The sequence below is a fragment of the Antechinus flavipes genome, chromosome 2 (assembly GCF_016432865.1).
Source record: "Antechinus flavipes isolate AdamAnt ecotype Samford, QLD, Australia chromosome 2, AdamAnt_v2, whole genome shotgun sequence".
Lineage (NCBI taxonomy): Eukaryota > Metazoa > Chordata > Mammalia > Dasyuromorphia > Dasyuridae > Antechinus > Antechinus flavipes.
Window position 1 is genome coordinate 676895427 of NC_067399.1, and position 16456 is coordinate 676911882.

General features: G+C 39.6%; 1 protein-coding gene across 1 annotated transcript in view; it reads right to left on the reverse strand.

The window, feature by feature from the left end:
* The window catches only part of ADAM12 (ADAM metallopeptidase domain 12), a 282504-nt gene that overhangs the window by 232192 nt on the left and 33856 nt on the right, over positions 1-16456 (reverse strand). Inside the window, exon 3 of the mRNA XM_051973876.1 lies at positions 12617-12690. Coding sequence (XP_051829836.1) covers positions 12617-12690 — 74 coding nt within the window. The remainder of the gene's footprint in view (positions 1-12616; positions 12691-16456) is intronic.

The following is a 16456-nucleotide window of genomic DNA, read 5'->3' on the forward strand; positions in this document are numbered from 1 at the left end:
TATCCAGGCCACCCGTGGGCTAAGTCCTCCAGAAGCCAAAGGCCCGCTGGCTCGGGCTTTCGGGGAAAATCCCAGCATTGCCTTTTAATTGCGGCTCAGTTCTGGGAAGTCCCTTTGCTTCCACTAGCTCCCCTGGCATGGGTTTCTGCCGAGAACCAGAGACAAGTATGTCAATTTGTTAACACATCGGACCGAGTCTTTTCTTTGACAAAGGAGGGGGCTGCTGGCCTCTAATCCCTTCTCATGGCTGCATCCTTCCCAACCCAGGAACTGGGAGTATCTGAGAATCCCCCTTGCCCTTCAGCTCCTTATGGCCAGGCAGATGAGGGATCCTTCTCTCCATCTCACTGCGGACACAGTTGTGACTCATGGAAATGGGTTTGAAGGCTGCCGGACCCCAAAGGAGAGGAAGGACCTTATTTGCATCCTAGTCCTGGGGGACTGGCCAAGTCTTCCCCTCATACGTAACATGCGGCTATTGTGCTGAATGATCCACGGTCCCTTCCAAGGCTAAAACCGTGGTCCCCAAGGCCTCAGCGACTGTCAGATGCCAACTGCCATTTGTCAGGACAAACCTACTGTCAGAAAACCCATGTCTGTTGTGAGGTGGCTGGGTGGCCCAGTGGGGAGGGAGCTGGAGCAGGAGTCAGATCGAGTTCAAATCTCACCTCAGCTACTTCTCAGCTGTGTGATCCTGGGCAACTCATTTAATCTCCGTTTGCCTCGTGGGGATGATGGAATAATAACAGCACCTACTTGTAAGGACGATCGTGAAGATAATATTTGTAAAGTGCTTTATAAATGCCAGGTATTGCTATTAATCTGATGATGTTTCTAAATTTAAAAGGTACTTCATTAAAGTAGAAAAAGTTAGAGCATTCGGTATGACTCAAGGCCAGAAAGACACGGGGGAGATTTTCCTAAATAGTTCATAGAAAAGCCATTCAATTCTATTAGTAAATGACTTCCAAGCATAAAACACTGTGAAGATTTAAGGAAAACTGGATTTGAAAGCTCCATTTCAAAAAGAACTCTACAATCATCATCATAGTCAAGAAAGTCTATATGTTTGTGGTCTTTACATGTTGGATTCGTTTTTTGTTTGATTTTTAAAATTGGAAAGGCCCTCATACATCCTTTAGCACAGAGGGCTTAACCTCACGTCCTTCTATTTTATTCCTAATAATTATTCTTTATTCCTAATATCTTAACATTATTGATTTCCTTTGTAATCCTGTATGTTTTATGCATTTGAAGACACTATTCTGACAAGGGATCCACAAGCCACACCAGACTGTTAAGAGAATCCATGACACACAAAACATTCATTTGATATTCAAATTGTACAGAGGGGGAAACTGAGACCCCAGAACGAGAGACTAAGCAACTTGCCAGGTTCCCCAGGGGACCGAGTTGAGATTAAACCCGAGGCACGCCGATTCCCAATCTGGGGGATTTCTGTTTTCTCTTTCGAATGTTTCCTCCATGACAACTTATACTTTTTGGAAAGTTTCAAAAGCTGTCTTCTAATTTCTAACACAATAAACAAACCACAATCCTTTTGGTCTGAGGGTATATTTGGGAAAGAAGCCAGCTCTATTATCAGGACCTTCCTGAAACTCCTCTTCAGTCAGGCTCCATTTCAAGGGAACAGTAAACAAACTTCTCACAGGGTAACTTCTGGGACCCTCCGATGACACTGGGGTTCGTCAGGATGGATCGCCCCCAACCAACAACGGCACTGGGAAAACGAGAGAAAAACTTCGAAATATCTAGAGAAAATTGAAAAGTTGCCCAAAAGTCCTCTGGGCTGAAACTGAACAGGGTGAGCCACTGACAGCTGACCTCAGGCATTCGCCCAGTGTTAATTGGGTCCATAAATCATCAGAACCTCCTGAAGTCACTGATGTTTGTGTCATACGTGGGCTCAAAAGCATCATAAAAAATAAACTCTTCCCTTCCTGCTGCCTCCTACCATATCCTATATAAATGCATGAGGATACTAGGGAGGAATAAAGCACACAGATATTCTAGAGTCATATAATTTTATAGAGATGCAAAAGGAGACATCTGGGCCAGTATACTCTCTATGGATTCTTTTTGTACAGTTAGTAATAACACTTGATTTTTTTAGGCAGCTAGGTGACTCAGTGAAGACAGAGTTAGGAAAAACTGAATTCAAATTCTACCACAGGCATTTACTAGGCAATTCACTTAATCTTTTTTGCCTCAGTTTCCTCATCTGAGAAACTGGTATAACAATAGCACTGATCTCACAAGGTTTTGTGAGAATCAAAGAAGATAATGTATTCAAAATGTGTTTTGTAAATGTTAAAGTGCTATATAAAGGTTCGACTTTTTTCTCAAGAATTTGGTATGTTCCCCTCTTTCAGCTGTCCTAAGAACTAATTTCTTCAAAATGAGGTCACCTTCGGCATGAATTTACTCTTTAGACACACAGTCTGGTTCAGTTTCTCTTCCATCTTTGTCTTTGACAGTGTTGTTTCTACTTTCTCAAATACGGCAACAGAATCTATGCTTTTAAGATCTAAACATGGCAGCCTCATTGTCACTGATAAAGAAAACACTTTGCTATAAAACTTATCTTTTCATCTATTTTTCATGTTCATGCTGCCGATAAAGAAAGGTATATTCTGACAGAAAGGATTTCTGAACAGAAGAGGAACTGAGCCGACCAAGTAGCAATCAATAGACGGGCAACCCATATATTCCCATGAAACCCACACAACCGGCCAAGAGGCCACCCGGAGTAAGAAGGCAAGAATGGGTGGTAGCCATCTTTACCACTAGAGGAAACATCCCCGACATGAAATGAGAGATCCGTTGATTACTGAATTACATTGATTTTACTTTTAAAATTCCAGCCTATGAAATTTCTTTATCCCTAGTCATTTCCAAGAGTGTCTGGCCACACCGGCTTTTATTGACAGCTGTGGCCTTTTATGGAGCTATCGTATTATTATCAAGGAATAAGATATGCTGACTTAAAAAAAAAAACCCCACAAGGCTGCCACTTGCCTCCATTTATCTTTCCTTCTTGGAAATGGTCTCTTTTGGACCTGTATGTGCCAAAATGTTTGTGGCAGCCCTATTTGTAGTGGCGAGGAACTGGAAACTGAGGGGATGCTCATCCATTGGAGAATGGCCGAATAAATTGTAGTATATGAATGTGATGGAATATTATTGTTCTGTAAAACAACCAGCAGGATGAATACAGAGAGGCTGGAGAGACTTACATGAACTGATTCTAAGTGAAATGAGCAAAACCAGGAGATCATTATACATTTCAACAATGATATTGTATGAGGATGTATTCTGATGGAAGTGGATTTCTTCGACAAAGAGAAGATCTAATTCAGTTCCAATGGATCAATGATGGACAGAATCAACTACATCCATTGAAAGAACACTGGGGAATGAGTGTGAACTGCTTGCATTTTTTGTTTTTCTTCCCAGGTTATTTTTACCTTTTTCCTAAATCTGATTTTTCTTGTGCAACAAGGGAACTGTATGAATATGGACACATATATTATATTTAAGATATACTTTGATATGTTAAACATGTATGGGACTGCCTGCCATCTAGGGGAGAGGGTGAAGGGAAGGAAGGGAAAAGTTGAAGCAGAAGTGATTGTGAGGGACAATGTTGAAAAATTACCCAGGCCTATGTCAATAAAAAGCTATAATAAAAACAGAAAATGGTCCCTTTTGAGAGTAGGTAGGATTTTTTTCCTCAGTTCAGTTCTTGATAATTGTCATCTTAGATCTTTCTCGGTCATTGTGGGTTTTTTGACATCTCCTATCATTAGCATCTAGAGGATCTCACTGTCCATAGTGGATCCCTCTTCCATTGACCTCTTGCTTAGGCATTTTCCCTGTCAGTGATGAAGAGCTTCAATGGCCCTCCATTTCTCTCTTGTATGTTTGCCTGACATTAATGGCCAGGCAGGTATTGAGCCGAGATATCTCTGTAGAGTGATACGATCTGAACCTACCAATCTCAATAAACAGTTATTGAGCGTTTACTGTGAGCCAGATGCTGGGGAAAGAAATTTGAAAGTGAGAGCCCTGGCTCTCAGGGAGCTTCTATCTACAGAGAGGATAAAGTAGGCTCATTACCGTACAGACAGAATGGATTCACAGAGATTCCGGGGATTTCACTCACAGTCATCACAAGGGTTTCACTCGTGCTTGTTAGAGGGGAATCATCACGTTTATTTTTCCCAACTCAACCAGACAACCCGCACTTATTAATCACCTACTTTGTGCCAGTCATTGTGCTGAATCAACTGAATGAGACTCTTTTTTTTATAATTACCAAATGAATTTACAGGCAATTCAAATTGTAGCAATAAAATCTCCAGACAGGATTTATATGGGATGGAAAATCACAGGATCATCTTTGCAGGATGAGGAGGTTTAAAAACAAACATCAGGGATCCTTGCACTGCGTTACTTATTAACCAGAGTAAACTAGAATGTTTTAGTTTCTTCATCTGTAAAATGGAGCCAATAATAGTAGCGCTGCCACACAGTTGTTATAAAGATGAAATGAAATGTGTACGTGCTCTGCAAATTTTAGCCCTCTACATACATATTAACTGTGATGATCATGATGGTGATGATGTTGGTAATAATGGAGAGACAGCATGGCAGAAGGAACAGAGACCTGGGCTCAGAATAGGAAGGCGGACCTGGGTTCAAGTCCTACCTTTGACATAAAAAGGCAGTATGATTCTCACTGAGTCGACTTGCTGCTTAAAAAAAATGATTCTAAGTTGTTTTCAAACTCAACAGTCCTATGACCTCAAGGCCCTTTCTTGATAAGAAGATAATTGATAGAGATCTAATAAAAATTTGTGCCTATATTCAGTGTTAAAATACAAGAACCACAGGGCTAAAGGAGACTTTGGGGCTCACATGGCTCAGCTTAAAGGCATCAACATAGTGATAGGTAGAACATTGGATCAAGCATCAGGAAGACCTGTATTAAAAACTTCCTTTGAACATTTACTAACTGTATGACTGAGGACATATAATTTGCTTAACTTCTCAGCCTCAGTTTTATCATCTGTAAAATGAGTATAATGATAATATACAGGATTGTCTCATATAGAACAAATCTTTCCATTCCATGGAAATGCTCATTATTATTATACTCTCATGTTACAGAGCACACAGTAGGAAGTGACTTGTCCAGGATCACACAGGTGATAAATAGTAGAAGTGGAATTTGAACTCAGGTCCTATAAGTACACCCAGTACTCTTTCTAAGTCATCCCAATACCTCCTCTTCATTCTGAAACTTGGCCAGAATGACAATTCTAGGTACCAAATAGGATCTATATGTGTGTGTGTATATATATATATAATGTGCCTCCACTGTTTTGAGTTAAAAAGTTAACAGAAAATATTCATTTCATTCTCAGAGTTATTTATGTTGTTTTAATTACAAGAATAGAACTCAATTTATAATTTTTTTAATTATACCCATTTTTAAAAGCTCTACCATTTTGTCATTTTAATTATAGGAGGGGTCCTCTTAATTTCTCACATAAATAATAAGATATGGACATGGGAGGTACAGGGAGGGTAACTGGAAAACCAATGGAAGAAACCCAAGGACAGACTTCCAAATCCCCTCTAGCTATGGCCCCAGCAGCAGGACCCAGGCGATGTTTGAGTGTCAGATACACAGTTATTCATTGAGCCCGTCCTCAAGCTTGGCTTGTCTCCTGGTGCGGTCTAGAAGCATCCAGAGTCATCTCTATCCCACAATGGAGCATCTGAGGACTTGGGTGGAGAAAAAAATGAAGTTTGCCCAGATGATGACATGTAGATGAATGGGCAGCCTGCTGAATGGCACATATGTCTTGGCTGGTCACTGTGGATGGACAGCGAGCTGGGCACAGAATTACTGTTAGGAGGGCAGAGGGCTGGATTAAATCTGGGACATCGCCCGCTATTTTACGTGCTCGCCAAATGCTTCCTGATATAAAACGGGCCATCTTTTTTAACATCAATACGCTCATGGCAACGCCATCTGGCTGGGAATCATGGTCTGCCACAAGCTCAGAAGAATCTAAATCTCAGCTGGTGCAAAGGGCAATGAAGAGGTGCATGGAAGGCAGAAGTAGGGTCTCCAACCATGGCTCATATGCCAAAAAAATGAGCCAGAAGACATATCCGACCCCATGTTCAAGCTCAAAAAAGACCCAGATGAGGGTCAAGGGACAATTTAAGTCTTATTTCTAGCCACAAAATGTTAAAACAAGGAAGAAAGGGTTCCAATATCTTTAGGAGGAACAGTTGGTATAATACATATGGCATTAGATTTTGGGTCAGGAGACTAGGATTCAAATCCTGCCACAGCCACTTAATAGCTGCATAACACTAGGCAAGTAACTGCTTCAGTTTCCTCATTGTAAAATGGGAATAATAATAGCAAATAACATTGTTGTGAGGATAAAATAAAATGATATATGTTAAGTGTTTTGCACGTAAACCTCTATATACATATTAGCCATTGTAAGGAAGAGACACAAGGAATGGTGAGCAGTTTTTAGAGTAGAGAAGACCTGGGTTCAAGCCCTGTCTTGATAGACACTTGTGTCATGACCCTGGACAAGTCACTTAACTTCTCAGTAAGTAGTCCAGGAAACCCTCAAACTCTAAATTGCAAAGAAAGGGCCAACTTGTACTGGGAAATGAGTGCTTCACTCGGAGTCATCCAGGCTATTAGAAATCATCATCATCATCATCATCACCACCATTATTATCATCATTATCACATCACCATCATCATCATCAACATTGTCACCAGAAATCCTCTTTGAAAAATTGATGGAAGAACCTTAACGAGATATCCAGCGGCTAAGAAGGCAGATGGTTTACCAACTCCACGAGCAGAAAAAGCAAAAACCTCCAAGAGATCAGGGATCCCATTACAGTCCTATAGAAAGCCGAGATGGTCTCTCTTGGGCGGTTCCCCATCGCTGCTGTCTTTCAGCCAAGGCTGAATGATGACTACTGGGTGTAAGTCGGACCAGATGGGCCCATTCCAACTCGGAGCTTCTGGGATTTTGATGATTCTGTCACCAAAATGGGAAGCAAATTGTAAAGGATTCAAGGGAAAATATTTGGACTCTAATGTCAAACCTACACATTGCATCTAGCCCATCACTAACTCCTTACAGAAAACCCTCAAGGATTAAAATTTTGGATAAAATCATCTTTATTGTCCTTTCTATTTCTTAATATCCTTAGGAAAGATTTGCTGGTGGTCCCAGGCAGAGCCATGCCTAAAAACAAGTTTTTTTTGGCTTCTAAATCTGGTCCCACCTTTCCCAGCAATCACAGTGTCCTCTATGTGCCTTCAATGCTACGCATTTGTGAGACAAAATTTTACAGAGGAATACTGCTGCCTTCACAAGGATTTCAGGCAAAATGGAGCCACGTAGTTAATCGATGGACACAAGAAGTAGCCAGTAACCAAGGCCGCAAGGAGAGAAGAAAAGCCATTCTCCTGTGAAATGCCCTTTCTTTGTACGTCTCCTTGGGGCTGTAATATTCCCAATATGGAGCCCTGACACACGCTCCTTCCAGAAGGTGGCAAGTCTTTATTTTGAACCTCTCTGAGTGATGTATGAGTAAGAAAAAATGGCTTCTTCGAAACCATATGCTGCCTTGACCTCTCTATAAATCTGGGTAACGCAAATGACTTGGAAGAAGCAAGGAGGTCTTTCAAGCTCACAGGGATTTAAATCTTAGGAAAGCAAATCTGAGCAAATGAGAACAAAAAAGTCTGTTTGCAAACTAAGAAGCTTTAGCAGAAGGAGCTGACCAAGCTTTTGCCAGGGAACCCCGCCTTTTAGCTCATGGCAGTGGAAGGAAAGATGGGTCTTTTTCTCAAGAACTCAATGGCAAGAACTCCGTTTACTCCTTACTTTTTCTGGGTGGGATCAGTAAGTGCTGACCTGGAGACCTAAGGCCACTAGAGGGCCAGGAAAGCAGGGATGGACAATGCATTAAGGGCCACTACCACCCATGCTTATGTCCACAGAACACGGCCAAAGGGAATTCCCAATTGTAAAGAGAGTTAATAGAAATAAGCATCAATTCCATCAATCAACTAACCACCATTTATTAAGCAGCTATTAAGTGTCAACAAGTGAGGGAGGCTCAAAGGTAGCAAAACCCGGGTTCGAGTTCCCCTGGTCCCCATTGGTGCTCCTGACAGTTCCACGAGATTCGTGGAAGGTATTTGCTCACCTGGAGTTTCCAGCACTGCTGAGTCCCAGTTCTAGTCCCCACTAAGCCCTATGCTGGGCACTAACTAGTCAAAGGGAAAAAAAAAAAACATCATTTCCAACTCCCTAATTCTGTTGTCTTCACGGGGATATCCAAGATAACCCCAAGTCTTATCTTTGAAGTGGTTAATGCCAGAAGAGAGTGCATCTTTCTGTGAATTGGCTCAAAGTGAATGCTGATAATTAACCTCCGGAACTTTGATCACGATCTCCAAAGCTTACCTCAGAATAATAGGACAACCCAGCTTAATGAAACAAGAGATGGAGGCAATTACAAAGTATAAAATTTTGATTACACAATATCAAAGGGCTTTGCATGAATAGAATTAATGCAATTAGAACAAGAAGGGAAGCAAGTCAACTGGGGAAAAAATCTTTGTATCCTATATCTCTGATAAGAGTTTATATCCAAGATACAGAGACAATGAACAAAAATATAAAAGACTAAATTCAATTTCCCAAGAGATAAGCGAGTAAAGGTTATGTATGATTTGTAAAATAATTAAAAACTATTCACAACCACATGAAAGAACGCTCCAAGTCACTAATAATAAGAGGAATTCATGTAAAAACAATCGTGAGGTGTCAACTCAAGTTCGGTAAATTGGCAAAGGTGACGAAGGATGAAAAGAGTCAATGGATGAAAACAAACCAGACCTTCCAAACTCCCTCTTACAGTTTTTAGTAACTATTGAAAATGAACTATTGCAAAGAGCTGCTGATGTTTACCTTGCTTCTAGGAAAAAAGAATCAAGGTGGGGAAAGGTAGTGACATAAAGCACATTGGAGCTATAAATTAAGGAGATGGTTCTGGAAGCAATTTGTAATCGTGCAAAAAAGAGGGACTAACAGGTATGTGCCTTTTTGGTAAATAATCCTGGAAGATCAATGGTAGAAAGAAAGGTCCCATGTTTACCAAATTATTTAGAGTCTACTTTTTATGGCATCAAAGAATTGGAAACAAGGTAGATGGAGGCTCATCCATCTAGCCAAAAAAAATTGTGTTACTTGTATGCAATGGAATATTATTGTGCTATAAAAATGGTGTCGATTATGAATATAGAGAAGCCTGGGAAGAATTCTGTGAACCGATGTGGAATAAAGTAAACAGAATCAAGAAAACACTTATTACAAAAATAACAAAAATTAAACAATTGAAACTGAATTTCAAAATTATAGTGAAGAAATTTGGCCCCAAGAAAAAATATAAGACTGCTCAAACATGAGAAATTATGAATATGAAAAATTACATTTGCCTTCCTATTTTTTTTAATATGTTTTGCTTATTCTTATTATGAGGAATGACTCTCTGAGAAAACCTACCTCATTTTACAGAGCAGGAAATTGAAGCCCAGATAAGATCCACACTCGCGCAGCTAATAAATTGCAGAGCTATTAAAATAGTTCCAAAATCTCTTAGACATAAGCTAAATATTCTGTGTTTCTTTCCCCAAAGTGGGCAGATTGTTACCGAGAGTAGAACTCAGTTGGCAGGAGGTAGCTTTATGGTCTCAATTATCTTTATTGGAAGGTTGTTTTGTTCAAGTTCCAGAAATTAAATGGAGAAAAGTAGGGCCTATGGTAAATTGTCACTTTTATGGAAATTTACCACAGATTCCTGCTCAAGGCCAAGAACACTAAGTGTAAAAGAATGGAAATCTCCTTCTTTGGGAAAGATTCATATTGTTATTAAATCATTACTGTTGGAGGCAGCCTGGTACAGTGGTAAAGACCTTGGGTACAAGTCCTGCTAGTGGTGTAGACTATCCGAGAGTCATTTAAACTCTCACTTGTCAAAGGAGAAAATTGTTTCATTTGTCCTTTGAGGTTGATTCTATCTCTAGCTGAATCTCTTATTAATCACAGGAAGGGGAGTGAGATATTGGATCCGTTTCCCTACTTTGGAGATATTCTGGTTCTAAAGAGTTTGGGCTCCATCCCTCACATCTGCTCTATTTGTTGATTCAGAGAACCAAGTACCAAATGAATAGATGACGTCATTGAGTTGGATGTTCTCTTCAGCAAGTTACTTTTTCTTAGCAGCTTGAAAGTTCAGTCAGGGAAGCAACTTGGATGTAGCTATTTACTTACATATGGTTTCTTTCATTAGAATATACTCTCCTTGAGGGGAGGGGACTCTTTGTTAACTCTTTGGATCTCCAGCTTCTATCACAATACTCAACGCATCGTAAGTCTTTTAAAAATGCTTGTTGAATATATTGTATCGTGTTTAATATACATTGGATGACTTTCTACTTAGGGGAAGGGGTAAAGATTTGGGGGGAAAATTGGAAAACAAGGTTTTGTGAGGGTTAATGTTGAAAAGTTATCCATGCATATCTTTTGAAAATTAAAAAGCTTTAATAAAAATAAATAATTTTTATTTAATATTTATTTATAATATAGAATTTATATATTATATTATATATAAATATGTTTATAATTTATAAAAATAAAAATGTAATATATAAAATGTAAAAATATAAATATTTAGTATTTATTTATAATAAATAATAATAGTAAAAAAATGCTTGTTGATGGAGAGGTGGAGGATTGAAGTCCAGCTCCCAACTGGACGCCAGTCAGATTTAAGTCGGGTTCCATATCATGTTTTATGGAGATCATTGAGAATAGAGTGCTGGATTTGAATAAAGTGACAAGGATTCCTGGATTCAAATCCAAGCTCTGACGCTTACTGTGGGACTTTGTCAGATCTCGGACCCTGTTTTCTCTCCTAAAAAGTAAATGGGTTGGAGGAGATGAGCTCTGAGAATCTCCACAGTTCTAATTCTCTGAACCTCAGACCCTCCACTGGGGCATTCCAGAAAATGACATTTTCTACCTCGTGGAAAACAAACCAGACCTTCCAAACTCCCTCCTTAGGGTTTTTAGTAACTATGAAAAACTGAATATTGCAAAGACCTGCTGATGTTCACTTTGCTTCTAAGAAAGAAGAATCAAGTGGGCAAAGAGAGCTATCACTGTGAAATGCCCCTGCAAATTCTGTCAGCCCACCGGGAAGGAACTGAAGCTCCAGAAGCCCCATTTTGTTTGTAAAACTATCATTTCTATCACGCTCTACCATTGGAGTGTCAACAACCCCAGAAGGTAGGAACAAAGAAAACAGACTTAAAAGACAAAAGGGAACGAGCATTGAGTAAATACCTGCTATGTGCCAGGCATAAATATTGACTTATCTGATTCTTACAATATTGAGAGGGAGGTGCCGTCGTCACTCCCATATTACAATTGGAAAAACTGAGGAAGACAGGTTAGATGATTTGCTCAGGGTCACTCAGCTGATCTGAGGTTGGATTAGAACTGGAACCTTCCTGACTCTGGGTCCAAGGTTCTATGCCCTCGGTCTCAGAGAAATAGGGATTTGTGCAGCGTAAAATTAAACATTATCCATCATTAAAATGTTGTCATTAATAAAGTTTTAGGGAGAGGAAAGATTTCACTTTTAAAATATTTTATCTTTCAGTTTTTTTCAGCTTCAATGTTTATATATGCCTTATAAAGTATAAAATAATTAGCTTGGTAATAAAGGTATATAATTTATTAATATACATATCTTGAAGATACGGATTCACAAATGTGACTGCCCTTTTAAGAATGCCTGGCAATCACTGCGCTCACCCATAATTCTTTTCGGGTGGCATTTCCTCTCTTCCCCTGAATCCCGATAGAACTAGGGTACCATTTTGTAAAGACCTGAGTTCCAATCCTAATTTATGATTTTCCTAGATTTGTGACCTTGGACAAGTCGCTTAACCTGTCTGCCTCAGGGTAAGATGGCAAAACAATAGTTCTTTCTTCCCATGGTTATTGTGAGAATCGAATGAGCTAACATTTGTATTTGTGACCTATAGAGTCCTATTGAATGCTAGCCATTATCATCAATAAAATGTAGATTTTTATAACAGATTACCGCCCCCAACTTAAAATACTACTTCAAATGAGCTGATATTTCTCGTGGAGGATAGACTTCCTCTCCATCTGCATGCCATTCTCCTTAGATAATCCAGAAATACCCAAAAGGAACCAACTCGAGGAATTTTCCAACTTAATAAACGAAAGAAGTGAAATCAAGTAAAATCAGTCTGTTCAGCCAGTGACCACCTTTTTCGTTCCCTGCTCAAACTCTTATGAGCCCAAAGGAGCTGAACTGAGGCTCCACATTGGAGAAGGAAACATTTCTGAGGCTTCAGAAGTCTCCCTGAGTCACCACCGTGCCCTCCCCTTTGCTCTGGCCATTTGAAATTGGTGGGCGCCCGGTCACTTACTCATTTCTTTCCAGGTGTATGATCAGCTCCTCACTGTCTACTTCGACTCGAAAACTCAGCCTCCCCGGGTGATCCTGGAAAAGGAACACGAGTTTTCCATGAGACAATGTCCCCTGGTTCCTTTCTGGGCTCTACGCCCACCGATTGCTTACCTGGACATTCAGTTTGGTTCTGCCTCCCACCACTGGGAGCCAGGATTTCTCAGATTCACACTCCTAGGATTTAATAATCACTAACATCCACATGGCATGTGACAGTTTGTAACACACTTTATAAATATTATCTCGTTTTATCTTCTCAAACAACCATGATGGGAGATGCTATTATAACGTCCATTTTACAGATAAGAAAAATGAGATAAAAAAAGGTTAAGGGGTTATGTAACCGGGAAGTGCCTGAGCTGGTACTGGGTAAACTTTGAAAGAGCATATAAATGTCTATCATCAGCAGCATTAATGTCATTATCATTCTCTTTTCATCTCTTTTTCAATAGGACCCAGCATCCTCTTTGTCATCATCAACCAGTTGTGTATGGCCCAACCTGAGTTGTGTATGTCCATTTCGCTTGGTATTTGTTAAGTTCAGAATATAATAGAAATAAATTTAACTTCCCCAAGAACTCTCTGCCCTTGCTACCTGACATAGATAGCTCCGCATATAAAACCGAGTGGTTTTCTATAGATAGTTAAAGCTACAAGTCCCATACTTAAAGCTAACGGCATGGAGTTGACTCATGCCTCGGCCACTTACTGGCTGTGTGACTCCGGCCAAGGCGCTTCTCTCAGAGCCCCAACCCCTTTTCCGTGAATTAGAGATTCTACTGCTAGCTGGCTTATAATAACAGGATTGTGAAGGAAGCTTTGTGTGAATCAAAGGTGTCACAGTCCCAGACTGGGGGCAAGTCAATGTAGCTTGAGCCAGATTAAAACAAAATTGGGAAATATTTAACAAAATAAATAAAACTAAAACAAAATGTTTAAGTCCATCAGTTTTCAGTCATAAACAACTCTCCATGATCTCACCTGGGGTTTTCTCAGCAGAGATATTGGACCCATTTCCTTCCCCAGTTCATTCTACAGGGGCAAATAGGGTTAAAACAGATAAATTAGAACTTGGTCTTCTTGACTCCAGCTTAGCGCTCTGTCCACTGCACCTTCTAGCTGCTCTCATTAAAACATAGATAATGTTAATTTGGGGTTTCTAAATTAATATGTAGCCCTGATGGTCAGGATCCCAACTACGGATACCCACAAAGTGCAATTGAAATGTGAGCTGTTATTAACTGATAAAGCACTAGTTAAGGGGAGTGTCCTTATCAGATCCTCAATGGATGAAAAGCCATTTATTTTTAGAAGTCTTTTGCATAGGATTTATTATGGTTATTCTGCAATTTATCTTTAACAAGATCTAAAGTGATTCGAGAAATTGCAGCAACACAAAACTCACATTTCCAGAATGAGTGGAGGAATGAATGGCTTTATATATATAGTTATATATAATATATAGTTATAGTTATATATAATATATGGTTATAGTTATAGTTATATATAATATATGGTTATAGTTACAAATATATAGTTATCAAGTATTTACTATAGGCTAGGAAATGAGCACTTAGTAGGCTCTTGGTGAGATAATTTCCTCCCTCAAGGAATATTTTTTCTAACACATACAGATAAATGGGGGCTAGAGGAGGGAGTTTAGGTCTGGGAAGTCACAAGACTAGGAAGTACAGGAATAAGGCAGTTAGTCGCCCCATATTTTCCATAACATGATTAGAATTATTTGTTTGACTGCTGGGCAGGCAATGGAGGGAGAAGCTAAAGAAGGGTGTGGATATTGGCCAGGGGACGGGCAGGCAGGATCCTGGGGTAGATGGTTTAATTGAATGAGAAACACGATCTAGGGCTTCTGAGATTTAGTGGAAGTTTGAGCTCCTTTGCCCACTAATCCAAATGGCTCATCCTAGGCCTGGAATTCCACACTAATTAGATTACAGAGGGGGAGAATGGGACAAGGTCTCTAGAGATCCAGTATAGTGGGTGCTGTAACAGAGAGAAGAGGGAAAGTGTCAGGGCAGACGGCAAGATGTTTGGGTCATGGGGTTGGATTACAATGGCCGGGTGGGATTTAAGGCAGGACACAGTGGGCAAACCAAGCTTGTGCTCAATCATCAAATGACTTATTTTTTTCAGAACTTAATGGAAACTGCCCAGAGAGGGGGTCAAAAATTTTACAAAACATTTTTCTTTCAACAGCTCTGTGGGATAGATGGAATAAATAGTACGATCCTCATTTTACAGCTGTGGAAACTAAGTAAAGAGTAAAATACAATTCTTTTCACTGATATATATTGTTTTCAAGAGTGCTTCAACCAAGGAAACAGTCATCTCCATTTGGACTGCTATCTCCTTTGGGACAGCATCCATTTCTTCCTTTGAATAATAGAAAGTCTAGCTCACCTGGCTAGTTTCTCTGTTTGTGGGTACTTATGTTTGTGGTGTCTAATTTGTATTTGCCTAAGATATCTAGCCCCTAAAACTCAACAACAGGGCAAGCACATCCAATTCCTGGAACAACAAAGATGCTATATTTGTGGGTTGTAATCATCTCCTCGGTGTACGTAGCATCTTTCTTCTTAAGAACATAAGAGCCCCGTACCCAAAATTTCTTGTTCTAACAACATCGTCCAGGATTACTTTAGACTCTCTTGACAATTTTTCAGTCGAAGGAATGCATATTCCCAAATGCCTTCATGTAGGAGCCTGTTTTTACTGGCTCCTTTACACGTTCAGTGAGTTAAATTGCTAAATTTTCAGTTGGCCATTGACACCCTGGAAATCAGCAAACGCCACAAATCAGGGCCCAATTTAATGTTCTGCTGATAGGCTAGACTTATGGGAGTGATGGAGAAAATGTTAATATGGATATTAAACTGAGAAGTGTGTCTTGCATACTTTGTTGTCATGCAGACGCTGCGGTTTCCCTCGCTGCTTTGGGGAGACGTTGTTAAACATTTGCCAGCACACCATTGCCTATGTACATCACAAGAGATACATGATGTCATTAGCCTCATTCCCGGTAATAATATCAGGACGTACAATCCAATTAGATCTGCAGTATTCTGGGATTCTCGTCTGTATCTTCCCGTAAGTTGGGCCACAGCCCAACTCAAGTATTGGGGACCTTGTTCATATACTGTTTTTTAAAATTAAATTTAACTTAAACACTTTTTTTCATATTTTCGACATTAAGAGGATATCGATGGAGCCGGACTATTGATCACTCTTGCTATGTGACCAGCCCGTTTTTCACTCCTTTGATTACATCATCTCCATAATTTCATCTCATCTTAAAATGAAAGTCAAAATACAAAACAGAGGGGAAAACAGGGCTAGAGAGACCAAGGATAGGGGGAACAGAGGAATTGTTTGAAATTTGAATTGAAAGACCACGAACTGCTTAAGGTCTCTTGGATACTTTCCTCTAAGTACAAGGCATTTTATGGAATACTCCAAAAATTGCATTTTTTTGAGCCAATCCATAAACTGAAAATGTAGCAACAGGATTCTTGACTTAATTTTAAATCAAGAAAATATTGTTGAGGACATTTGATAATGTTATCAGGAATCAAGGAAGGAAGTAGTTTATTTCTAATACCAGCTTAGAAGCTGTTTGTCCTTAAGTCAACTTTCTGAAATAATATCCTATTATTTTAAAAAGATTTTTAGATAGCACTCTCCTCTTTGGAGAGTGTCTGTTCTTGGTGCAAAGATATAGCCAGCAAATTCTCCATTATCTGTGAGATGGATAGCTCCATTACTACTAATCCATGACAAA